Here is a 27,330-nt window from a genome sequence, read left to right on the forward strand (position 1 = left end):
AGCAGCAACAACAAAAACTTTATTTTCCACTTTCTTCATTTGATAAAAATCTCTCCACTGTAGAATGATTTCCTTTGGGTTTGACACCACCATTTGATCTCAGTTTTTAATAATTTTGGTGGGTTTCACTCCCAGAAGAAAACATGCTTGTGCTGTGAAGTATTCCCACTAGAAATCTGGGAAGTCTTAAAACCTCATGTTACTCAGGGCTAAGAACTGCCTTCTTTATTAATTCCCTGCTAGACAACCCCTGTACAGTAAATCTTTCCGTAACACCGTGCTTGAAATTAATCAAGCTGATGTTTGGAAATTGTTCAAATTAGATTAAATTAAATAACACCTAGACGGAGGCTCGAAACTTGTGCTGATGGAAACAGATTTTAATTTAAAAAGACACGAATTTTATTGGTGCCTCTTCTTATTGGTTGATCTTCATATGATGCTTATTAGGACATGCAAGTGCTGCTCCCTGTTTACTGGCTGGAGAGGTGAGTGGCTGAAATGGTTTAACCTCCTCCTCCTCAGCTTTCTGTATCCTTCTCTTTTTTGCTTTAGGTGCCAAGCCTGTGACAGTTATGTGGCAGTGGACAATGCACAGAAGTTCAGTGCTGGTAGTATCACATTTATTACTTGCTTTAAGACATGCACTGGACAAAGTGTCATTTGCAAGTGAACAAAAGAAACGGTGCCGAAGTTCTTAATATTTCCTCTATCTTGTCCTTCTAGTGGGTAATCAGAAATTTACAGCTTTTACTTGCAAGTCTTACAACTGAAAACATTTTCCAGGCAGCAGTTTGATAATACTTTTGACTGGCCTCAGGGTTTTTTTTTTGTAAAGACATATGTTTTATGCAGTAGAGTGTCCAGAGTTTTCACTTCTTGAATGAAATACCTGTTTCTCTTTGCTTCATTTTCAAGAATGGATCGCTCCCCAGGGAAATCAAACAATAGATGGAAATGGGCAAGGAGGAGAAAATGTGCGTTTGGACACAGGTCTCTTCAGTAGATATTTAATTTCTTCTTAATTTCTCTCCTCCTTAGAAGAGTCTCAGCAAAAAATGCAGCTATGTTTACAAAGTCTTCTCTGTCCATGGCAACTTTTCTGTGAAAGCAACAGCAGAGCTTAAATCCCATCTCTGATTCATTTTAAAAATATAGGTTACACAAAAGTACCAGTCACTGCTAACCATTCTGTTCTGGGTGACAGTGGGAACAGTTTTCCCCTGTTCTCTTCTGTGGATTAGAAGGAATTCTTGCTGTGTATGGATGTCCTTACAAAAGCCTTCACGCAGGTCTTGTTTTATGCTTCCCTAGCATTTTATGCAGATGCTATCTATATGGGGTCAAAGCTGTGTGAGAAACACAGAAGAGCTGCTTATAAGTCAGTTAAGTGAATTAATATCAAGGAGAAAGTATTTTGTATAATTTGTGATCACTCTTAATTTTTTTTTGTGTACATTCCAGTGTTGTGTTCATCCTTTAAGGAAACAAACTGTTTCCTTTTTAGCCCTCAGATTACCCCTTGTTTTCTCCGTGTGTGAAAATCAGTGCCGTATGGCATCTGCCCTGAGCTGTATGGCACCATTCACTGCGGAGTCTCTCTAAAGCTGGGAGAGCGAATGCGCAGAAGTTCAGTGCAGAAGGGATCTAAGCTGTTTTTGTGCACATGCATGGGAGAGGGAGGGTGACAGTAGTTCTGGCTGATAGAGCGTTAGGGAAAGGCTGAGGAGTTCCGGGATTTGTGAGTAAGGCTGTCTTGCGCTCCTATAGCGCTGCATGCAAGACTTCATTATGGATGCTTGGTCTCCTGCTCTCCGAGTCTCGCTCTAAGTTCTTCAACTGGAATGACAATGAGCAGTGACTAGCTAGCATTGTTCTTCTGTAAGGACCCTGTAGTGAGTTGAAGGTGTAATATATGCATCTAGGAGCAAGGCATGGTGTATGTCAATGTGTAAAGAGCAGGGTGACTTTTGGCTGCAGATGTTTTTTCTTCTGATTCCGACATACTGAAAGTATATTAATTTATTTTCAGGTAACATCAGGAAACAGAGAAGTTTGAGGCAATAAATCCATTGGTGACATTATAGCTTAGTTCTTCAGTGCAAAATAGAGGGCAAAGCAGATGGAACTTCTTTGGAGTTAGATTTACTTGGAAATAAGTTGGATTACTGTTGTTTTTTAGTAGAACAGGATTGGTATTAAAGATGCCAGACACTACAGCGAGAAGCATGAGAATGGGTTAGCAATGGCAGATGTGGTAACCTGCCCTTTGCTCTCTGTTTTTAAGGTACTAATAGCAGCTTATCATCAGTTACGCTGGGTCACTGAGTTTAGAGGTGTTTTTGCAAAAGCCTTTTCTGCAGCAGGATCCCTATAAACATGGATGGCAGGAAGAGGCAAGAAGGTCATTGTGGGCGAGAGTCCTGTGGGTTCTTTGTGCCATCCATAAAGTGATGTCATGTACAGCATCAGCTCTAGCATTTGAGATCCTGTTTGCACTGAGACAGTAAACAATGAGTGTGGAGAATAGCTGCAAGTTCTGTGCTGAAAAGGTAGAAGGACTGTTCTGTGACAAGGAAAGCATCCAGCAGGAGGATAAAAGATGCTGTGGCACCCCTCGATCAGTTTGTGTTCACCTACTTCTTCTGTCTTGCTAAAATGTAATTTACACAACTGATACCACAGCCTCGGCATTTGGCCAAGTATCTAAATCTTCTGTTAAGACATTAACAGCCATCAAAAGTGCTATGATGGACTGTATGTTCCACAGGAGGGGAGGTTTGTCACTTATGATTTTAACTAGTTAAATGATTGACAAACAAATAGAATTCAATTTTTAACTTTGATAGGTATAGAAATTTTGTCTTTGATTTCAGAGGAACAGGATCAGCCTTGCACTATCTTTTCAGGAAATCACCTAGAGATTCTTTTTTTACTGAGGATTGTTGTGGGTTTGTTTTTTTTTTTAACACTGTGTGTTAGAATTTGGCTGCTTGAACTTGCAAAATGCATCAGTTTAACCCAGAATCAAGCACTGAAAAGGGAGCAGCATCAATGTGCTGCTGTAACCTACTTAGACATTACTTCAGGATGTATTTTGAAACAAAGAACTATGAGACATCAACTAGATATTGTGGTTTGTAGCTGCTGCAGCTGGCCTGCAGTTAATATGTCAGGTTAGGAGCCACTCCATGCCAGATAGGTCACTGAGTGAGAATTGCGTGTCTAAAATGTGTTTTAAAGTAAATTAAGTCTGCAAATTCAAGACAAGGAGAATTTAAGTCCCTTAGCAGTTGTTACTGGTGTGACTGTATCTATTTCAGGGCAGGGTGACTCCTCTGAAGGGATATGTAACTATTGGTTTGTAGGTACTGAAGCTACTGATAGTAGAAGATCTTGAAGATATTTAACTGACTTTGTATGGAAGAAGAACTGAAATGTGGCTTTCTTCTCTTTTTCCCTTAGTGAAGTGCCCCGTTCAGGAATACAGTGATTTGTGTCTGGTCTTTCATACATATACTCACTTCTTTTTCATAGTTGTTATCTACGGGAAATGGTTATATTGCATTCTGAAGAACAGGAGTCAGAGGTGAACTTTCTGGCACTATTTGAGCGGCTTTGGGCTGAGATTTGTCTCTACCCCAATATTTCCTCGTTTATCTAGGGGCAAACAAATTGTATGCAACCAATTAATAAATTTCTGTGACTGGGAAATTTCTGTAATGGTTTTTCCTTTGCCACCCCCTGGCTGCAGCCTGGCCTGTAGCAGGTGATGGAAATGGCCGTGCAGTTCCGTGGGTTTTCCATCGGTCCCATCGTCCCTCTGTGCACATGCTTTGAGTGCTACAGGGCCATCTTCTGCAAATTGGCTTCTTTCTTTACTGTCTGTAGTACTGAATCCCTTTAAGTTCACGCACTACAATTTATTGCCATAGATTACTTGATCCTGTAACCACAAAAGCAAATTTACAATAAAGCAGAACAAAATTGAATCCAGACCACCCCCTGAGTTTTCCACTTCTGTGATTCCTCCTCATCCTTGATCCTCTTTCGAAGAGAGCTGTTCTCACTCTCTTCATACATGCAGTGGGAGAACAGTCACTGGTCTCTCTGGGTCTGCGCGACCATCAGCTGCCAACGCAAGGTTATCATTTTCAGCAAAGGCAATGCAAGGGTATTTTCCTTGCGCAGTGAGAAGACTGACCATGGTCAGAAAATGTGCAAATAAGCCTATCCCAGACAAGAACTGCCTATGGAACTAGCTTCTGCTGATTTATCCATACATTCACTGTGTGGAGAGAAGCAGAAACGGCATTTGCGTGTCAGGTTTTCATATGGCTGAATGTGGAGAAGCTCTGACCTGAAAGAACAGGAACATTAATTGAAATGTAGAAAACTTCTGGAATGTTGAAAAGGTCTTATTAGGAAATCTTGTTCATCCTCATGCTGACTGTGATTCTGTTCCTGAATTGTATTCTCTAGAGCTTTTAGTGTGGTTTTTAAATGAGTAAAGTGATGAGACTTCAGTATTTCCCTTGGAAAGAAAACAAAAGCTATCCCACGGGGAAGAAGGGCAGATTTCCACTTAAGATGAGCCTTCTAGGAGGTGTTTTAATTTACAACTTTAATCAGAGATGTATGACACACTTCTTGTTCCTCTCTTACTGATGCTTTGTTGGTTTTTTTTGTTGTTTTTTTCATCTAGGTTTGATGATTCCAGTCTTTTGTGTGGTGGAGCAGTCGGACGCCTCTCTTGAATACGATAATCGAGAAGAGCATGCTGAGTTCGTTCTGGTTCGCAAAGATGTGCTCTTTAGCCAGCTGGTGGAGACAGCGCTCCTGGCTCTGGGGTATTCCCACAGTTCTGCAGCTCAGGCACAAGGTATTCAATAAAGTTATTTTCCCCCTTCTCTGCTCTGGCAGAAGACAGCACCTGAGGTTGTTCGATGTAAGGGGAAAGCAAAGTTGGTGGCAAATCTTGGAAGTGGTTATATCCGTTGTGTTGATTGCTTAATCTTAAACTAGGTGTACAACAAGCCCTACCTTGTTAGCCTGCCTAGAAAGCATTAGCTGGATCTTACTGAAGTGTGAAATACGGTGATAATGATCAGTCAGCATACTGATCACATTTGTTCTGTACCACGAGCCAGGTTGCTGCTTTGAGGAATTCGGCTTGGAAGAGCTGGATAGAACCTCTAGGTGTAGAGCTAGATGGTATCTAGTATTCCTCTTTGTATCAGGGCCATTTTGAACAGCATATTACAGTCTTTAATTTTTAAAATTATACATTGTATGTAATGGTTTTTTGTATATATATATATATATACATACACACACAGGCTCTCTTTATGACCAATAGTTATAGTGCTAAATGTGCAGGCTGATTTCTCTGTTTTCACTTACCTATTATATTGCTGCAAAGCCCTTTGTAAAGCTTTACAGTCCCTTCCACTTACAGATAATTCTCCAGTAGCACTGAAATCTTAAAATAAACAAAGCTTTCCCCTCTCTACCCAAAATATCAGCTTCAAAAAACCAAACCTACAATCCTAATCTTGAGGGAGATGGGCAGGAGGTGGTGGGTTGGGAAGAATCTTTCCAAAATGAACTTTGCATTTCAAGAGGCTTTTTTATACTAAGCAGATTATTTCAGTCCTTATTTTTTTGAATGAGAAGCCTGTAAGTTTCAGTTCTGTCTCCATGTCATCAATAAATCTGTGCACATTTGAAGTAGTTTAATAGAAGCTTTGCCTGAGGATTTTTATTTTGTCTGTTGGTTTTAGTTATTTTGTACAGCTAGGTATTTGAATGTGCGAACAGAGGGAGCAGTGGTGGTGTTGAATCCAGGAGTTCCAGGCAGTGGTTAATAACACAGCATTCCTTGTACAAACTTCTTTCCAAACAGAGTGATAATGATTCATTTCCTCTGTCAGCCTCTGCTCTGTGAGAGAGGCTCGGGTTCTGCATACAGGCAGAGCTCATGCACATGTGTTTATTTACACAATATGATAATAAAAGCTCCGCGAGAAGGTAGTGATTTTGTTTTTTAATATGAAACATTTCATGTCATTTTAGGGATGCTTTTTTTTCTGAATGTAAAAGGTCAGCATGTCCCACTGTTTCCATCCTGGTGAGCCAGCTTCCTGTTTGACAGCGCTATCCATCTCAGTTAACACAGTTGCTCAACGTGTTGCGAGCTAACATGTGGAACATGCTGCATTGGGTGGCCAAGATTTGATTCTTGGCACTTACAACAGGGAGTGGGGTTTGCAAGAAACCTGCTCCAAGGAGGCATGCCATTCAGTGCAGTGATCCACACTGCCTGAGCATCTCACTGGGGGGAACCTTGCTTTTGCAGCATCTCTCTGTTGTGAGAATAGAAGGAGAGGCAGATTGACTCACAAAGGAAATTAGTCACTGTGCAGGGAGGAAACGGCCACTGCATTTTTAAACTCCAGGCTTTGACAACGAGCAGGTTCAGATACTAATCTGTCGCTTGATGTGTTGCTTGAATAACTCCTCTTGAAAATAAAAGTTAATTGTTGTAATTAGTCTAAAAGAAAGGACTTTGGCATTTTTCTCTTTAAGGCAGCAATTACCTTCCACTAGAAAAATGTCAGATGGTATGATATTTAGAAACAACAGAAACTACCTTAAAGATCTGTCAGCTAAGAAATCTCTTACTTGGTCAGTTTATTTAGCGTCATACTGAAGGACCAGTTCTCCAGTCTTTTACACATCCTGGGCAAATACTGCAGGTCATGCTGGTTTTAAGATACGAAGCTGAAGTACGCAGCATGTTCTGTAGTATCTTGCTTCTGTGCTAGCTGTCTGCAAGCTGAGAGATGAGGTACAGGCAGAGACAGGGTACTAATAGATCTCTGAGATTGTTTAGTTTAATGAGAAAATTTATAGAATATTGGACTATAATCTGTCAACTGGGGTTGACAGAAGCATGCTGCTAAATTGCTGACATAAGGATTTATTTGGGAACACAATTTTCTGATATTAAAAAGAGGACAACAAATAAAGCTATTTGCTTTATTCATTCCAATTGTAGCAAAGGTCTGATTCTGTTCTAGTGCTTGAGATTGATTTCATTTAGCAATATACATTGATAAATAGTCACTTAGTTCTTCTTTATGCTTTATGATCAGCTGAATTACAGGATCTGCATGAGAAGTTGAAGATCCTCAGGTGCATTTTTCAAAATGGTAAAGCTTTGAGCAACATGCTGTGCACGACACTGACATGAGTAGGTGTCCCCATGTCCTCCAGGGACAAAGTAAATGTGAGCTTTTCAAAGCCTTTGTGTTTGTAAAGGCTGTTTAAGCTGTAATGTATCGTGTAATAATTGTCACCTTTTGAGTTGGGAAGGTGTTTCAATTTGCCCCCCCACTTCTTCTTTTGTATGACTCTGAGAGGAGCAGCACCGTTCACTTTGTCTTGTGGGAAACCTCTTGCCTTTGCCTGTTCCTTTTAGAACAGGGTCTCCAGTGGCAGATAAAAGAGCTGGTTGTGGGGGAAAAGAGGAGTTGTGGCAGCAGAGAGGATTGCTGTGCAGTTTCACATCGCCTTCGCTGCAGATCACCACGCCATTTCCACAGACCTGCTGAGGCTCGAGCAGGTGGTGTGTGCCCTGCATGTAGAGCCTGGCCTCACGCTTGCCAGCTGTACGGCAGCGTGGAAGAGTCTGGGTGTCAGAAAGGAAACGTGGCACAGAGGGGAAGGTGGCACATTGCCTCCTCAAGGGATCTGTGTGCCCAAAGGGGCCCCGTCGTGGGGCTGCCTGCCTGGGCAGCAGCCTAGAGCTGCAGGGCTTCCTAAGGAGGTGACGCTGTGTCCGAACATATGAGCTGTAGCCTGCAGACGCAGCTGCCACCTGGCCTGGAGCCTCACGTACCAGCTCATGGTCTTATCATGGCTAATTTTCAGTCCTGGTCGTTAGGTAAAGTCTTAGCATAAATAATCTTGAGAGAACTGTGTATCAGGAGGTATACATGAAGGTGGCCCCATGTCTCACTGGAAGAAGCTCTGTATTCCCACACAGTTTAGGCAGGACACATTTATTCCACAGACAGCTGGTTGTGAACATTTTTTGTTGATGGTGGCGAGAGCAGAGACTTTTCCAGCGAGTGCTGCCCTCGTGAAACTTCCTTTTTCTGACAGGAGCTGTGAAAAGTTTTCTGGAACAGCATAGGAATTCGTTAACAGCTTGGCACTGAGGTGTGAAAGTTGGTGGTGTGAATGGCAACAAAGGTTTAATAAACATTTATGTATTTTTCTTTCATCACTTGAGTCTGCACCTGACACTAGGGAACCTGCTACATGTGCCTTCCGGAGAGGAAAAGAGTCAAGCTTTAAAGGAGCACCTGTTTTATGTGTAGTTCGATAAAATTTACATGCCCTGATGCAATTTTTTTTTTTTTTTCCTGTGGGTGGAGTATTCTAACTGGGCTATGCAAGAGAAGGGAATGGGTAGGGGTTACATACAGTATATAGTGCTGGGTGCTGGGGCCAAAGTAGTATGAAGGTAGCTGCAGTGTGGAGTACCCTGTGTGCAGTCCTGCAGCTTCAGGACCTGCTGGGAAAGCTGATTCCCTCCTCTAGTGTGGAGTGGAGGAAGAGCAGTGCTAGTTAGATGCTTTTAGCAACTACTACTTTCTTAGAATCCATATGGAAAAGAAAATAGTATGATTTCTTGTGGATATATGTATAGTTTTTTTTTTCTTTTGACCAGTTCCTTGTTAGCTGTTGTGAGCGCATACACAGAACTCTTGTACATTGTCTGCAAAAGCTTGGAAAGCTGAATGTGCCATCAAAATGGAGTTTACCTTCTCCTCCCAGGTGCTTCTGCTCGGTGTGTTGGCAGGGTGGTGTGGAGTGCCTGTCCTGACTGCTGTTTGTAGGCAGCTTTAGCTGGGCGCTGGTGAAGTAGTTGCTTGGGTTAGCTGCTGTGTGTGGCCACCACAAGGAAAGGGGTGTACAGAAGAGTGAAATGGTGCTGAGATGCCAAGTGGAGCAGAAGGAGGGGTGAGAAAACAGTGGAGGGAAGTTAACACAGAGCGAGAGAAACATTAGATCTTTCCCATCCCTGTCACTGTAGAGATTGCCAAGCCCTGCTTCTTAAGCAATGTATTGCCAGGAGCAGAGCCATTGCAAGAGACAGTGCCTGTGTTAATGCTTGGAGGCCCCTCTTCATGCTGCCTGGTTTCTTCTGGTGCTGTGTGCTGACTGCAGAAAGCTGGATGTGCCTGCTTGGAGTGGAAGGCTGGAAGGAGAGGCTGGCAGTGCTCAGTGAGGAAGTTGTAAGACAAGAATGAGGAAAGTAGGAAAGATTTAAGTATCTTGCCTTGCCATGTGGAACTGTAGTAGCCGGGCATGGAGGGGAGTGATGCTTTGTGGGGATCATGACTTAGTGAGCTGAGGTCAGGCAGCGTTGGCCCTGTCAGCTTTGCACGACTGGAGTGTTTTGGGAAGAGGAGAATTTTGTTGCTGACAGTGTATCAGAGGAGCTGAATGGGGTACCTCTGCCCTAATGGCATGACACCCAGAGGTGTATCTCAGGACCAGCTGTCCTCCAGCTGCCTTGCCTGTGAGGTTCTGAGGTTCTGATGTTGCTTGCAGCTATGGGAAGTTCTAAGACAGGCTTGGCTTGGCCTTGGTGCTTCTGCAGAGCATGGCGCTCTAGGGCACTAGTGGAACTGTCCCTGCAGTGAGCTGCAGCAGTAAAGGTGGCTCTCCAGACTGTATAGCAAGGAAACGAAGGCACAGACAGGTAAGGGTTCTCCTCTGGATCCATAGTGCATGTGGCCAGGGCAGGAGGGAATCCAGACTGCAAGTGTGCTCATTTCCCTCAGGGGTCTAAATATGTGAGCTCAGCCTTGCTCTCTGCTGTTAATTGGAGGCCTCTTACTCTTGTAGCCTGAATTTAAGTAGTATTTCAAAGCAAAGACCAATCTGTTTGATATGGTGACGTTTAGCTTATCAGTCCAAACCCCAGGCTGTTGTGTTTCAGAATGTGTCAGCCTGAATGCTGGGCTCTTTCACTCCGGCTAGCCTTTGTGAGGCCGGTATGACCATCTTGCTGCTTATGGGATTATAACCATATGTACAAACATTTGAAAGGTGTAAATAGTGATGACAAAATGGATTTGCCTAAGCTGGTCCAAGAGGGTAGAGCTCTGGGGCAACTGAAAAGGACCTGAGTGGGTGATTAGTAGGGAAAGATCCGGTGAAATATTCCTGTCTGTGCTGTCTCCAGGACCACGATATCTTCCAATTGAATGTCAGGTAAAGGCAGAACATACCAGCTGGGGGCTGTGTTGAACACACACAAGCTGGTTTATATTTCTGTATCAAAAAAGGTACAATAAAAATGTAGTGAAACCCTGCTAAACCGTGCTTGATGTATACGGCTAAGTTTGCTGCAGCTGGGAAGACCAGGTATGCTATTTTTAACACAAGTGCAAGGTAGCAGGATGGGAAAAATGAGAGGAACCCTGGGTTCAGATTTCTCCTGTGAATAATGTGCAATAAATTACAAGGGTGCTATAATCTGAGATCTTCTGACTCCTTAGCCAAGTGCCCAGCGTCAGTTTTATGTCTGAGCCATGGCTCCCTGTTATCTGATTAAAGACTTTCTAGTCAGTGTTATACTGGCTTTAATGAATAGGAGAGACACAGGTGATATAATGACTTAAATAACAAGGCAATATAGGAATCCACAAAATAAATGCTGGGTCATTTCCTGGCTCTGTCACTGTTTGCTGCCGCTTTTTTGTTTGTACGGAGTGGTCTTACCTAACACAGTTGCCAGTCCCTGTAGAGTTGCTCTGTTTCTTTCAGCTCAAACTCTTTTGCTACAGAGTATGATCACCTTGCTAAACCAATGTGTCTTCAGACAAACAAAACCCCACCACAAAACAAACAAAATAAACCATCCCGGCCCTCTTCGGAGCTCTTTTCAGCAGTTTGGTCTTACTCCATCTATGATTAACAGCTCCTTACTTTTAGTAATCCCCTTTTGCCCCCCTTGCTTCTGTTGGAGACACTTTTTATGGGTAAACTCTTCTTTCTTGTCTCCAGTTTTGCAGGTGAAATTGTAAAAGGCCCAAATCAAACCATTTAACAGTAATAACATGGGAGGGATACAACTCAAATGACAAATCTCATGACAACTTGTCTGGGATTGCTAAGCAGACTGGATTTCTTGCAGCGATACTCAGCCGTCCAGATCAAAGTTTTCCTTGTAAAAGCTGCTCCTTCTTGAATTGTACATTGCTTGAGTTGTATTCTTTGTCTTTCTCCCTAATGTTTGAAGAAAGTGGGCTGAGTACTTCTCAAATATTTATTTCCCTCCCTGTGTACAGACATTTACCAGTAAATCACTGTTTTGTCTACCCCACAAAACTTCATGACAAATGTAAGTGAAACTCAATTACAGGAACCACGAGAGAAAGTCAGAGCTTAATGAGAACGCTGAAAACCTCTTCCTTCTTTGTTTTTTTTTGATAGGCATTTCAGTGCATAATGGACACCAGGTTTGAAAGACACTGTTGTTAAAGATTTGGTGTCTCATGCTGTTTCAATTAAAGCCCCAGATTTCTCTTTAAACGTTGCTTGGGATTCTTAAGAAATCTTATGTAAAAAATAAAAGAAGAGGTAGGGATTGAGGCTGCTTATGTTTATAGAGTTTACCAACATTAGTGTGTGGAGGTTGTTTTGTGGAAAATGTGACATACAAAAAAACGTTAGGATGTCATATTTATATATATATATAAAATGGAATATATATTTTTAATATATAAATGCAGAGGTATTTATAGTTTAATCTAAAATATAGACACACATATTTTATACATATACATACATACAAATATATATATTTTATATAAAAGTATAATATATATGGAAACAAAAGGTCAAAATTAAATTAATAAACCAACCTTTCAGGTTACTTTTCACCCCCATTCTTCCTCTATAGTAGTATTTTAAGTAATCTCATTATCCCAACAGCATGAACTCTAGTGAATACTTGATTCTTTGATAAGCTTGCTGTGAAAGTTCTTAACATCTAACCACCGGTCAGGAAGCGTCTCTCTCTCCTTTTCTTCCCCCCAGGCCCCCACCCTGTGCTGGTGTGTGTAAAAGTTGCCATGTGGTGTTGGCTTTCTGATCCCAATATATTATTTACAGGATTCTTGTGATGGAACAAAACCTTCTACAAATAATAATCTATTTTTCTAGATGGCAAACAGGTGGGTAGTATAAGTAAATGGGTAATTTATTAGTGTTTGAACAGCTTAAAGGAGGGTAACCAAAGGTAGCCCTGAACAGCTCAGCACTTCTGAGCCGCTTTCTGTCTCCTCTGTGGTGTGTGACTGGGCACAGCACTGCTTGTAAGCAGGAGTAGAGGCAGGGGTGAAGGGAGGGAGCAGACTGGACAGAGCGGGCTTCAGCTGTCCCGGTGAAACCCCTTCTCTTCCTTCCCTGCCTGTCTCTGAGACGCAAGGGACCTGCGATGGGAGTTTGAGGCTTTGAAACACATCATGTTTTGGTGAGGGCTCGGGGCTCTAGTGGACTTGTTGCAGCGACGTGTGTCGTTTGTTCCACAGTCATGATGGATCAAACTCGGGCTGTGCTATGGGTAGAAATCATTAAACCTTTTGTTCCTCCCTCTCCTGCTTTGTTTCTGAGAAATATAGCTAAGGCCATAACAGCAAGGGGTGCTTCTTTTTGATGAGGGCTGTGTTGTTCAGCGCTTTCCATTCACTTTGTGCTGCAGGCTGTGTGTAAAAAGGTAACACTGGGACAGAAGTTCCTTCAGCCTTCACGCTCTTCAAGGAAATAAGTGTATTCTGCCAGTTTTATAAACCAATGAAGAAATGCTGGGGAAATTGAGCCACAGGCTTTTTTGTGTCACAGCACCCTCATAGTAGTTTAGGGTAAAATAAAAATCAAGTTCACTCCAAAAGGCCTGTGTGTACTCAATTAAAAACTTAGACCATGGTATAATAAATTCTGATTTTTCTTGGCCCCCTTCCCAATCTCTCAGCTAAGCCCACAAGCCCATGAACCACTGGTATTTTGGGGGAAAATTGCGAAATGGTCTTTATTAATTTTACTTCAAAATAAAATTTTGTTGTATTTTTCTTGCATAAATCTGATAACGAAACAGTGCTCTATTTAAAAATGGAAATAAATTAGGTTAGACTAGGTCTTCCCCTGTCCAGAGAAGGAAAATGAGGTGCAGTTAGCAGCCTGTTAGCTAACAAGCTAAATATTTAAACATTCAGTAGTGTGTGAGGAGAACAAAGCCTGGTGGTGGTTAACGCAAGTTAGGGTAGCTTTCTTGCCTTTTTTTCTTTTTTTTTTTTTTTTTTTTTTCTTTTTAGACATTCTTGTCTGCTGAGATTTTTCCAGTCCCTGCTCTAGATAAGGGAAGCAGCATTTTCACCCTGTGGCATGATGAGATGCCTTTTGCCCCTGCTGCAGATTGCCTTGCTCCATCTGCCCTCCCCACCTCCAGCCGCTTCTTTCCTGTAACCTAGCAGAGGCAGGGCTCATCCCCCCAGATTGGCTTCTGCTTATTGGGAAGCAACGTCTCAACTTCTAGGGTTTGCCTTGGGCGGGGGTTCCCCTGTGCAGCATTTGTAATGGATGTGCTGCTGGAAAGAAAGCAGAGCTTTTTCTGCTGGCTGGTCTGTCTGAAGTTCCCTTATCATCAGTGCCCAGGTCTGGATCTCGCTGTTGCGTGTGAAGGGGAATTGGTTTGAGCATGTGGAGAGCGACGGTGGTGACTGCAGGGTCCCTTGCAAGCTTGTGGTGTAAGGCTGTACTTCTCAGTCCCCTTTAACCGCATCGACAAGCTAAGCATGAAAAGTAGTTTGTTTTGAAACTGAAAGCCTAACAAAGTCAGGGGAGAAAATGTAAAGAGCATAAATGGAAAGCATTTACTGGTTTGAAAAAAAAAAAAAAAGGGAGAGGGCAAACACGCTGACACTGACCCCTGTTCTGTGTCTGGTTGTCTCTTTAGGAAAGATCCTTGTGGCATTGACAGCAAAGGGTTAGTTTGGAGGGTTTCTCACTGCAGTGCGTGAGCATCGTAGAAAGGACCCAGCTTTAATCCTCCTGGCCTTTCCTGGAATATAAATGAACCTGCCAATCAGCAACTGTGTTTGATGTTTGTGCCTTTTCATACTGGTTGAATTTTACAAGGACAATCTGCCCTCCTGCACTGTTTGTCATCGGGGGTCTGCAGATTGAATGGCTATGTTTACAGAATGGAAAAGGGTGAGAAAAAGACAATGCCATTTGTGACCTCCCTTTGGCTACCGTCCTGCTCACTGGAAACTCGGGAAGTATTAATGAAGGGTCAAGTTCAAGCTGTGGTTGAGAGAAGTGGTTGTGTACGTTCTCCTCCTGTCCACTGAGCTACTTGGTTATTTGGCGTGGGTGTCTCTTCATCTCTCTACTGGTGCAGGGCTTATGGAGAATCGCTCATACTCTGTCTTCCTTTTGGCCAGTAAATACCTTTGATTTATCCAAACAGCATTAAAAAAATATGTTTATACAGGTATGATCAAAAGAGGCATTGCATCAAGCTGGATGAGATGAGGCTGCGGTACTTTCCACTGGGTATTTATGGGCAATTCTGCTTTCAACTTTATTTCAAAAGAAAAATAATTCTTCTAGGATGAAGGAGCTCTCAATTAAACAATAAAGCTATAGTAAACCTGGAATCTGGGGTCTGTATTTTATTCTGTTTTCACTCCCCAGTTTTCTGTGTGCAGCATCTTTGACTTCACCTGACTGTTCCCACAGTTACCAATAAAGAGTTAAATTCAAACAAGCAAGCTAGGAGGAGAATGCGTATGCCAGTCAGGATTCTTAGCTAAATTGCTTTCATACTTTGTTTTTATAATATATTTGCTGCTTAGCCACATTTTGGCCTTTTTCCTTTTTCTAACAGAAATCATTATGTGGGATAGCTAGTAGATAGTTCCTTCTTTCGCAGCGACAAGTCCATGCTAAAAATGTCCCCTGGCATAGGGATCGTTAACTGATGGCAATTTGTCTGCCTTTCTGAGTAGGTTTTTTTTTCGGCACCAGCTATAGAACCTGTGAAATAGTCTATGGGGGGAAGAGTGTTTATCTTGTGTTGAAACTGAGAATGGACCAAATGCTTGAGGAAAAGAATGTATCATTTAACGAGCTATATAGATAATACTAAATCTTTTCAAGATCCTGGAAGGAGATGTTTAGGCAGAATTGTGCAACAGTCAGCATGAGAAAATTGGCATTTTGTGAAATGCTACCGTAGAATATGTTTCAAACATTACTATTTATGCATCCATAGATAGCATCAATTACATATTTTTAAATGTTGATGATGGATCTAAAAACTACATGCATTATGAACATAAAACTTTCTTGTTCTGTGGCTTGAGCATGGAGAATAGGTCTTTTTTTTTCTTCTCAATCTGAAAGCTGTATTTGCTTAAAATAAAGGTATTTTCTTGGTAGTATTCACAAAGATTTATTAGTATTTTATTGTGGAACTTTTAAATAGAGGGCTACAGATGCTGGTTCTTTATATTTTTTCTGATATCTCTGCTAAAAGAGCATAGCAACACCATGCATTTGCATTTTCCGATCACTAAAAATCTCCCCTACCATAACAGTGTATGTGAAATTGAGAACCTAATTAAAAGATTAACAGCATGTACAGTACTTTGCCCAAAAGGCATGTGTTAATTTGTTAAAACACTAAAGTTTTTTATGCTGTCTTTTTTGATGCTATCAAAATATTTTCAGTGGAACTGGTTGAACCTGGTCTCTTTATTATAAATTCTTCTGCAGAGTAAGATGACTTAATTTCATATCTAATTGCATAAGGAATTATAAATTATCTTTTCTAAGAGACCTATGACACTAAAATGCAGAATGAACAAATAAAACTGATTTGTTCTAGTACAAATGAAGATATATGGCAGTATTTTTATTACAGACACCATTTGTTTGTGTTGAGTGTCTGAATATTTTAGAATAAGAAACAAAGTGCTCTTTGTCGAGCGGTCGTTCTAGCAATGCATCTTAAGGTGTTTTACAACTAATTGCCATGAAACGAAGAAACCCAAATCAACAAAAAACAGCCCCACCAATAAAATAAAACTCTGTGCAGAACAGAATGAATCTGTTCCAAAGGAAATAGGTTTTATATGCATTTGTAGAAGCCGTGGGATCTGCCTCTGGGATCAAACATATAACTTCTCTTTTGTTCACAGAGGAAACACTTGTTGATTTCAAAAGCATGTTTTATCTCAGGAAAAGGTGACTTGTTCTATGTAAACTGGTAGCTTCCAGCTATGTAAGAGATGCCCCAGTCTAGACTAGAGTGCACAGGTGGAGGATTACAAGTCTGGTTTCCAGTGAGGAAGTACGATTGATGTCTAGGACAGTGTACTGGAGGTGGGCACTTCCCTGGTGTGAAGGGAAATGTGGGTTCTGCCTTGGCCCCATTAGTGACTATAACCTGAGGTGATGCCGTGGTGCTGCAGAGTTAGGGTTTCCATCCCTCCTGGGGACTTCTGGAGGAATCTGGAACAAATCCCCCTTCCGCCCATACGGCACAACACAAAGGTATTCTCCAGCTGGGTCTTTACCAGTAGAAAGCGATGTATTACTTTAAGAATTTAATATTACCCTTATGGTAGAATTTAGTAGAAACTGGTAATTATTAAAGATTTGTCTTTTGTAACTACTCCTCATGGAATTTTATTCTGTCACTGAAAGTTTGAAATGGTTTATAGGAAATTCACCACTTGGTACTGAACGGTGTCATTGCTGGTGCCAAGGCTGTTCAAACGTTACTGAATGTCTATTTAAGCAGATTAGATTCAACCCTAGTACATTATTTAGTGCAAGTATATTGTTCATAAAGGAACAAATTAATAGCCTACTGACCTTTTGCGGGTTTAATTAATAAATTTATCACAAGGATTAGTTTGGTATTGTATAATAGAGACGTTCTTTATTTATCCAGAAGTACTTTTATTATGAAGTTTACTGATACAAAGCTGCTTCTGTTAAGCTGATTGTTATTCCTAGCTACTGAAAGAGCAGTGCCAAATTGTCTAAATCCCCGTGTATGTATGCATTTATGATTCTTTTTAGAATGGGGCCAAAAGAGTAGTATGTGACTTCATAAAAGCAAATAGAAGAGTAATAATTTTTAGGTAAAGAATTTTCATGGTCTTGTTTGAGTGCAGCATTTATGGTGAAATGTGCATTATATTTTAAAAAACCCCTATTTATGGCTAATAACCAAAAGTTATTTTAATAACAAGGTTAAGAAATACTTTTATTATCTTAAAAATGTGAGGGTTTCTCCCTTTATCTTTCTGTAGCTCTGCATTAGTAAATTTTCATTTTGTAAGGACTTTTGTACTTTACAATTTTGAGTGTGTGGGGAGGGAGAAAGCAAAAAAGAAGTGAGACAGCCAAGAGACCCAGTGTTTCTACACTGTTGGTAACAGTGATGTCTTGTCTCTGTGAGGGACAGCAGTGTGGGGTTGGGTTTGGGTTTTTTTTGGTAGTGTAGTAAGCACCACTCAGCCTCGCTGAGGTACAGCAACTCCCCTGTCCCACTCTTCTTCCCCTTTTTGCTGAAGCGACGTTGGGATGAATTTGCAGGTACAGCTGTAGTACTGATGTGGCACTGTGGTGCCCTGGGGTTGCGATGTGGATTTTGTTGAAGCAGGGGCTGTTACAAAACAAAATTAGCATCAAACATCTTCAGTTCTACTGAGTTATTCTCTTTTTTATCTGTGTCTCTTCTACATAAACTCTAGTTTTGCATGTAAATATGAGGGAGATGGAGAAATCTTAGGTGCAGATAGAAAAAAAAACAAACAGTGTCTTGATATTTTAAAAAATCCAGAATTAGAAAGAGATAAATTTATGTAGCCTTTGCGCCATAATAATGTGGAAAGACCTGACACAAAGCCATAAGGCTTTTTTCACAGATTCAGTTGTCTGGAAATTGTGCAATGCTGTTTAAATGGAATGACTTTTAACAGATCGCAATAAATTAAAAAAAAAAAAATCATATTTTCACCAAGGATTACATGATGGCAGTGCTAACTCCCATGCAATTAATAGACAGTGTGTACTTTGTTTTCTTTTGAGTGGTTAGCGTTTTGTCTAGATTTTATCTGGCTATGTATCCAGGAACTGGGTATGGGTGCAAGCTGCTGTTAATTGAACCGTATTTGGGACTATTAAAACCATCCTACGTGCTGGACAGCAAGATGCAGAGCTACATTTGCATTTGGGGCAATGCAGCTGTAGCTGTGGCATGCATGTTGGGTAGTAGATAGGCAGTTCCTAGTCCACATAGTTTTAGATACAAAATGTAATTGGTTTATGACAAAATAACTTCTTATATCAACATAGCATTTGTCTTTTACAAAACCTGCAGTTATTTTCGCAGAGCAGCTGCGAGGTGCAGTTTGTAGCTTCACAGGAGGAAAGACGGAATATGTTCTAATTTTGGGGTGGATCCGTTGAGCCAGATCTTGTGTTGTAGCAACTTCTTTGTAGAGGAAGGCTGGTCCTGGCCTCCCCTGATCTCATACACCTACTGAATGTCTTTTTACATCCACCTAGTTGTGTGATGTAGTATTTAAGCGGAACATGCTGCTGCCTGATCGAAGGAGTGACAAGTTTAAATCTGGAAGCAAAAAAAGCCCCTTATTTCCGTGCTTGCTGGATTAAGTCTTTTATATGATGTGCTTTATAGAAAAAGGGCTATGCTTGTACAGAAGGAGGTGCCAGAACGCTAATAGAAGTATAGTAGCTCATGTGATGGGTAGGGCAGACTTCTGCTATTCTAGAACAAAATTAACCCTGTGTGGGAGTATAATACCTAGCATTGTTAATTCTTGACATTTTCATTTTCTTCCCTGTACTTCTGGGGCTCTTGATGACAGAAGTTTCAGCTTCTCTTTAAAAATATAATTTGTAGAGATAAAAAAGAAAGTCTTAGAGGATTCCATCAGAAGGTTGTGAGGATGATCCTTTCTTTGACATGAGAACATGGAATAGAAAAGAATCCAGGCATTTTTAACTTGCTGGGAACAAAAAGCAGCTGATCAGTAACTTTGGGATACGATACTGCTCTCTGAAGCACATTGCTTTGCGGGTGTGCAGGCATGTGGCAGTGTGATGGTACGTGGGTCTGTATCGCTTTCAAACACGCCCCGAGCCTCCTGTGGCCCTTTCGTTACTTCTGAGCCTTTGGCAGTGAGTGCCGGCTGGGGATGTGTGGAGATGGGGAAATGAGAGAACTAGATATTAGAGTTCAGTAGCAGATTTAAATTAAGCAGAAACCTCAGTATGTTATAAACTTGTAAGGCTATATATACACTATGGCATGTGGCTGGACCATAGTCATGCTCAGCAAACCACTGAATATTATAGGACAGTTCATATGTTTTCTAATTCTTCCCAGGAAAAAGAGGATTTCAGTACTGAGTAATATCTTGTTACCCATTCCTACTATCAGCAGCACAGCAATTTGAACTTGCAAAAATAGCAAATTAGATATTTCCCTGAACTACATATACTATTTAGCATCTTACTGCTGTTCTGGCAGAACAGTGTAGGGATTGACAGAAACTGGGGCTGAAAGTGACTGAAGGGAGCTAACGGAGTTCAGCAAAGGTTATGGAAAAGCAGTGCTTTCCATCAGGTGTCCTACGAAGAGAGACATGGGAAAGGAAGAGAGCTGCCAAAGCGGGAACTACACACTGAATGTGGCTTTATGGGCTGGGAGGAGCCTGGGCTGACAATTTCATTTGGGGCTTTGCTTCCTCAGCAGGAAGAGTTAAGAACACAGCTGAAAAAGCTAGTAGTAGTAGAGATAATTTCCTGACCTCTTAAGAGTAAGGTGCGTATCTCAAAGTCAAATATTCCTTGCAATGATGGGAACTGAAATGCAGTGATCTAGCACTACTGTAGTAAGGGCAAAAATGGAATGAGGAAGGTTTGTCTCAGTGTAAAGGCTAAGTGAAATGCTAAAGTTAAACAGGCTGTGTGATGTAGAGTCCAAAATCAACATACACAATGCTCTTAGTGTTCACAATTGTTGGTGCTGTAGCTTCAATAAGGGATTCTTTACAAGCCATGTTTTAAGTTACAGCAGTGAAAATAAAGTCAAATGCTTCTGAAGTCAGTGGAGTTTTAAATTTCCACTGGTGCAATTGAGGACAGAGGTTGAAACATGATTTTTATTTCCAGTCATATCTCAAGCTACATTTCAAACTTGTTTTATGTGAAGAAGTAAATAATCTGTTGGGAGGCAGGTTGGGAGCATAAGTAACACAGCTTCAGATACGTTTTGCTGTAGGATTGGTAACTAGTGTTGATCGTTTGCAGAGAGCTTGTTTGGGGTTTTCCATCCACATCATTTTTCAGCTGTGTCCTGATACAGGAGAACAAACTAAATACAGCTATTCTGTAGTGAGTTATGTAGCTACAGGAGGGATAGGCCAAAGCCATATTACTACAGAACATTTTTCCTTATATGAAAGCCATCCATTTGCGCGATATTTTTTGTTTAATGATCTTCAGAGTAACTTAATTATTTTTTATCATACATTGTAGAAGCTTGGGCTTAGGTTCTTGCTTGCTTACGTGAATACCTGAGACATAGTGACTTAGACTGGGACAACAAAATAGAAATTACCCACAGGAATCCTCCTGCCTCTTGCAGACTCATGGAGAAAGATGACTTGTGTCCTCAGAGGATAGAAGCATGGCAGCTCTGAGTCTGAAAGTGGGCAGGAATGTTTGTTTTAATATATGTAAGATTTGACCTGGTTTCCAGTACTTTTCTCCAGCGGAAGGAGAAAGCTGCAGAGAGTAGGAAGGCATGAGAAGCCTGAGATGAAGAGCCTTACAGTAGGCTGTGTTGTTGCTTTTGTCGTGTGTGTCTGTGTTTGACTGAAGGTGGGGATGGCAAATATCCACCTTTTTGACAAGGGCTGACTAGTCTTTAGCTTGACTAGTACGTATGTTTATGTAGGAAGGTTTTAAAAGAAGGGGAAAATATTTGTTAATTTGAGCTATTTGTGGTTGAAATATCATAAACACTTGGATGTAATATGAGAAATACAGTAACTTTTTGTTTTCAGAGAACTTGTTAGAAATATTACTTGAAATCAAGATTCATGTATTTTTGCAGAGGAGCTTTCTTTGTGAGGTTTTAATGTAAAAGCAGGGTTCCCTGTCTAACTGCATCCGTAAATCAGGGTGGTGCCGCCTTTTCTTTGGAACTTAAGGTAGAGTGTTGTTTTTAAAGCATAAGGTGGTTAGTGCTTGTCTGTAGACTTTTAAGTAGTGCGCGAGTGCACAAGATTGCTCTTTGATTAACTTTTAAAAAAATTTATTAACGAGGTGATTATGTAGGAACATTCATCACAAGCTTTAGAAATCGTGGGAGATTTATGATGTCATGTGATGTCATTACAGCAATACACCGCATTGTAAAACTTCAGAGCAACCACTGCTGTACCACCAGGGTGAATAATGGAGCATTCATTCACTTCTACCAAATCCCAACATCAAATATTCCACAGACTCTCTTAGAACAGAAGCTGTGCCTATAGAACATGCAGTGAGAAGCTACGCTTGGGAGGGTGTAACCGAGGTACTTCAAAAGGAGTGGTAGATATTTCAATTCCCAGAAGTCTTCGTGTTAAGACTGCACAAAAGCTACAAACTCTCTGAGGTAAAAGCTCCTCAGAAGGAAGTGGCTGAAACAGTCTTGGCTAGCTCTTGGGGAGCTTGTGAGAACGAGTACTAGAGGCCAAATTCTGCTCTATTACACCATCCTACATTTGGAGTAGTGCCAAGGACGAGTGCTTTCCCTGCTGCGACTAGGCTGGAGGGAGTACAACTCTGAGGGGTCTGAGCAACCAGTGACTCTACTCTAAACCACACATAAAATGAGTTTGGCAATCTTGGACTCTTGAACAATGATTCATTTTATAATATGACCACAAAATATAGCTGAGTTGGTAATGATTGCTTCAAACAGCTCAAGAAACTGAATGAGCAAGGAGGAGTTGGGATTACCCTTAGTCCTACTAAGTGTCCTTGTTGGGCCGGAGGTCAAGGCTTCCTGGGATAGCTTTTCCCCAGGGCTGCATAGGCAGGCAGGGGAGAGCTCTGCCTGCAATAGAAACAGACAAAGGTCTCGTTCTTTACTGGTAAACGTGCTTTAACAGCCACCACTGTATACTAACACTTAAAATAAAATGAAAGGAAATGTTAAGTCTGCATGTTACTTGTTCGGGATGTTAACAGCTGTATGGCAAATACATCTATGGTATAGGAGGGAGAGGAAGATGCAAGCAAACTTTCACAGCCATCCTTTCATATCTGTAATTACATCCAGACTTTGCAGCAGAGTCATTTCATTTTGCAGAGGAGCGTGGCAGCCCTTGAAGTGAGATTTCTTGGTGTTCAATCCCGCACGGTAGAAAAAGACCATTGTACTCTGACCTGCTTTAAAACAAACCATACCAAACCGTGCTTGCGTGCTCAAAGAGCCCCCTCTTTGTATAGACAACTGCCATTTGTTGCAGGGGTTGCTATGGCAAACCGGGGCAGAAAATCCTATCTCCATGTTAAAGCGAAATACGTAGAAATTGTAAGGAGACAGATTTTGAGAATATAAATTAATTAAATGGCAGTAATTGCACTATTGCACTATCTTGCCAGGGAAATAGCTATTCCTGTGAGAGTCTATTACTGTGTTAGGTCTTGGAGCAGAGCGTAATTTTTGAAAGTGCTCTAGGTTTTCCAAATCTGTCTTTCTGCTTTGATTTAATTCTAACCAGTGGTAAATGGCAGCTTAGCCCTGCAAAGGTGGTCATCGTCCTGCATGCCTGGGTTGTTAACGCTGTAAGAAGACTGAATAAGCATGTACAGTTTGGGCTTGAATTGACAGAAATACGTAACTTTAGCCTGACCACTCTGGCTCAAGTAGCTGCTTGATAGCTTGCCGTGCTGGGATCAGTGCCTTTGGAGTGGGACAGGAAACATGAGGATTCTTCCAGATGGGAGTCCTGCAGCTGTCTAATGGGCCTTTTGCTCCTTGCCTTCTGGACGTGCAGAGTGTCAGGCAGGTAGGAGACTTCTATGGTACGTTTCTTCATTTGCAAAAAAAAAGAAAAAACCCAAGGCTGTTTTATGTTGCTTGCTTTATTTTTTTCCCTGTGTCCTGACTACTTAACGCCTCTGTTCTTCAAATCTCCAATGGAAGGATGAAGAGTACATTTCAGAAACTACTGATAAACCAGATGCTGCCTAGCGTAGTTTTAGTCGAATTAGAAAAGCTACTTGGAAATATTTTTTTTGCTTTTAATGCTGAAAACAGGCGGTTTATATCTTTACATCTATAATAGTTATTCATTAGAGTATTTCCTTACAGTTTTTAAGTGGGACTATGTTATGGCCCTTTGATAATGTTTGGGGAGAAGTGAAGACTAACATGCCCTCTTCCCACATCTGAAAGAGAAATTCAGATTTAAAAGGAAGAAGAGATCAAACCACTACAAATGAAGAGAAATGAAAAATGTTTTTTGTAAATACATTAGCTTGGACCATGAAGAGCCTTACTCAGTTGACCCAGTGAGTGAAGTCCTTTCTTTAGGTGTTCTCCAAGCACCTTTGGTCTTTACTCAGTTGACCTCAGTTTTGATCAGTCAGCCTCTGGTTGGCTGAATTGGGCACAGATCAATGACTCTGCATTGATTATGCCAACATTGCCAGTCTACGAATTGACCATCTGCTGTTTTGCTTTTGTGTCCACGTTAATAATCGAGCAGCAAGAGCACAGCAGTAGCTGAGGAATAATACGTACATCAGAGTTCAGGAACTCTTGAGTCTTCTCAGTTTTACCACTGCATATTTGTCTTCAAGAAGTCATCTTTGGGTGTCTACTAGTACAGCTTGCTGCAGTTTGTTGTGCTGGTGAACGAAGGTAAATATGTGCCTCTGTTGAACTTCCAGAGTTCATTTTAGTGCATTCAGAGTGTCGTTTTGTACGTTCCCCTTGGGTTCTTGAGTAGGCAGTATACTGTCCAATGCATCCAAGGAATGGAATGGAATGTAACAAAGCTTCTGCGTTGCGGATTGAATTTGATATGCTTGGGAGAGGGACCAGCAGCTTCCCAAATGGGAATTTAAAAAAAAAAAAAAAAAAGAAAAGAAAAATGTAAAAATGTTTATAACTAGCTTAAGTCAGCATTCTCCTCTGGAACTGGTCAAGTCTAATTCAAGATGCTTTTCATGCCACTGTGTTTGCCAGCCACCTCTTGGACTAAGGCATTTGTAGTGATTCAAGAGATCAACTCTGTGTTAGAAAAAGAAAGGCACTTCTTGTGGAATATCATTAAAAGCTGAGCCAAGTTTTTTCTAATTTAATATTACTTACTTGAATCCACTGTCTTTCCTAGTGTTTTGTGGAGCATTACTCTTTCTTGTTCGGTTTATCATTATTCAGTTGCGAGGTTTTTCACTGCATTACCTGAGTTAAAATGATCTCATGTTCAAGGCAAAGGCTTTTGAAAACCCGGGTGTTCTGATTGTCACTAGTGCAGAGATTAGGTATAGATGACTGACTGCTTTGAAAGGGAGCTTTGTATCCACTTACCAGCTTTTCTTACCTTCATAAAAATGACAAAGAATAAAATAATTTTTAAAATATAAAAAAGATTAATTGAAAACTGCTTTTCCATGCATGTTGCAGTCATTCCTTATGGGTGGACATATGCATAAAACGTTGTAACTACACCCACAGCATTCATTCTTATTAGATGAACACACTTTTTTATACTAACTCGGCATGGTAAGTGAATAATTTCTATCTTAACTTCTACATTTTTCCTCTGCGGTTACAACCAAAATTATACAGATTCCCTATGTGGAATTATATCCTGAACTACTTTCCCCCAAGGTATTTTTAAACTTTTCACCTAAATGATGTGCATTATTTTAATTACAGCACGTAATAATTATCTGGAAGCTATTGGTTATTATGTCAGTCCGAGATGCCACTTAAGTCCTTTTCTTCTCACAATTAACAAAATAATAATTGTTTCAGAAGCAGGCAGGGATGTGAACCCCAATCAAATCCTAGCAGGCATGTCATTATCGTCGCGGGGGAAGGCAAAGGAGCAGGTCCCTCCCTGGGTGAAAGCATCGGGAAGAGGCGGGTGGTTGTATTTGTTTTGGCAGGCTGAAGCTGTCGTGAGCATGGAGTCCCAGCCAAAACTAAGTGAGCTTAGAGCTGACTTGAGCCATTTCTCAAATGTTTTTGTGAACTCTCGCTTTTTTTTTTTTTTTTTTTAATTCCCCGTATTGTTTTAATTACACGTCTCAGTGCTGGGAACATCACACCACATCTTCCGTGTTTCAGGATTATTCGTGAAAGGATTTCTCATCAACTAATAGCCATTATTTTAAAAATCTTCATTGGTTGGGTTAAAATCTGAGCTCAGATGTGTGATCACATAAGGGAAAATTCCGTGGAGACTTGGAGTGGAATGAAGCCCCCTCCTTAATACTTTTGTCTAACATATGTCACTGTATTAAAAATAATTACTTTGATTCCTTAGAGGGGAGGAGGAAAGGTTTTTTTAAAACTTGGAATTCTGTACTGAGTAGGCAAATAAACTCCTGAGATTGCTTTCATTTGAAAAGGATATTTTAAATGGTACCTTTTACTTGAATGTTGGCCAGTTTAATTTAGATTATTGCTTCTGACAATTAACCTCATGTTGGGCTGCACTTGTCTCATTAGCAATGTGGTGAGTGATGAACTTGAATTCAGGAGGGCTCAGCTCTCACCTGGGAAACTCACCCACCAGGGCTGCGCTGCTGCTCCGACAATTAACAAATCCACGTAAAAGCTGTCGGTGCAGGGCTGGGGCTGGGGGATTAAACAAACGTATTAGTAGTCTTGTGGAATTCATTGAATAGTTTTGCTGGGAGAGAAAGTTAAACAGCAGAGAAGGCATGGGCGTGAGATTTAAAAATGTCGTTTCGAGATAATCTGGTTTTCATATTCTACTTTTTCAGCTTCTTCTAGTTTGAGACAGAATTTCTCCTTCAAAATTTATCTGCTTTAAAAAACAAGTTTTTAAATAAAAAAAAGGAATAGAGAGAGAGTAAGGATAGGGCTAAATAATTAAAGAAAAAAATTCTTACATTCTGTTTGAATGTAATATTTCATCTGCCAGGGAGTGATCAGTTGATTTGTTTTTCATTTAAGCAAAACCAGTTACGCAGGTTGTGGTTTTATGAACTGATTTCCCCTCTTTTTCTCCCCTGATTTTTATTCTCTGAAGCAAAATATCTGTTACTTCCACAATCTGCTGATCTGTGTGGCACAGGGAATATTCAGAATTAATGTCATCTTTTGGTGGTGATTTGATGAACAAAAGAATTGAAGATAATTTTCTGTAATAGAAATAATGATTTTACCAGCTTTGTATAGTTGAAGGCTTCTCATCTAAATATTGTCAAGAATGACTGCTAATGGTCAAACCTCAGGATGAAATACAAAGAATTTTCTGGTATTACTAGGAGAAAGAACTGAAAGAAACCCTGATTTTTCAAAATCTTTTTTTGTCTTTTTCATTTCTTAGTTACACCAACATGCTGTGTTGGTATACCAACCTGTGTCTGAATTTACATACAAACATTTATGTGAACTGTACGGTGTCTGGAGTTAATGCAGATACTCCTATCTTTATATGCAGGAAGGGGGGAAAGGGGTAGTCCCTTAAAGTAAGTGGTTTATTTTTTCCTTTTAATTGAAAGTCACTTTGTGTTTTATTGTATCAGCTCCCTACAAATACTTTACTACTTTTGCTGTGAAAATCAGTAAGGGGAGCATGATTTAAACTGACTGCTCTGTTCTCTCCCGGTATGTGGCTATGCATGTAATATTTGCAGCCACTTAAAAGGTATTATACGTGTAATTTAGAAATAGTTATTCCATTGAATATTTAATAATGTATACATGAAAACTGATCCAGAAGAGAATATATGAAAAAAGATTTGCTCTGGCAGTGAAGTGGGTTGTTTTAGTGGAAAAATGAAATCTTTTTTTCTCCTTGGCTGCAGGGAGAGGTGGGTCTGTGCAGCCGGCCAGTTAAATCTGTAGCCCATATGTGCGCAGTGGAGAAAGCTAATGCTGAGGTGCGAATGTGACTGGGCAGAGATCCCCATGCCTGCCTGCCGTGTTCCTTT

The 27,330-nt window shown here is 40.7% G+C and overlaps 1 protein-coding gene across 2 annotated transcripts in view; it reads left to right on the plus strand.

The window, feature by feature from the left end:
* The window catches only part of SATB2 (SATB homeobox 2), a 127,784-nt gene that overhangs the window by 15,573 nt on the left and 84,881 nt on the right, over positions 1-27,330 (plus strand). For both annotated transcript variants that reach the window (XM_086750980.1, XM_086750979.1), the window contains exon 3: positions 4,706-4,882. In XM_086750980.1, coding sequence (XP_086607106.1) covers positions 4,706-4,882 — 177 coding nt within the window. The remainder of the gene's footprint in view (positions 1-4,705; positions 4,883-27,330) is intronic.

This window comes from Chlamydotis macqueenii, chromosome 6 (assembly GCF_036417535.1).
Source record: "Chlamydotis macqueenii isolate bChlMac1 chromosome 6, bChlMac1.mat, whole genome shotgun sequence".
Taxonomy (NCBI): Eukaryota; Metazoa; Chordata; class Aves; order Otidiformes; family Otididae; genus Chlamydotis; species Chlamydotis macqueenii.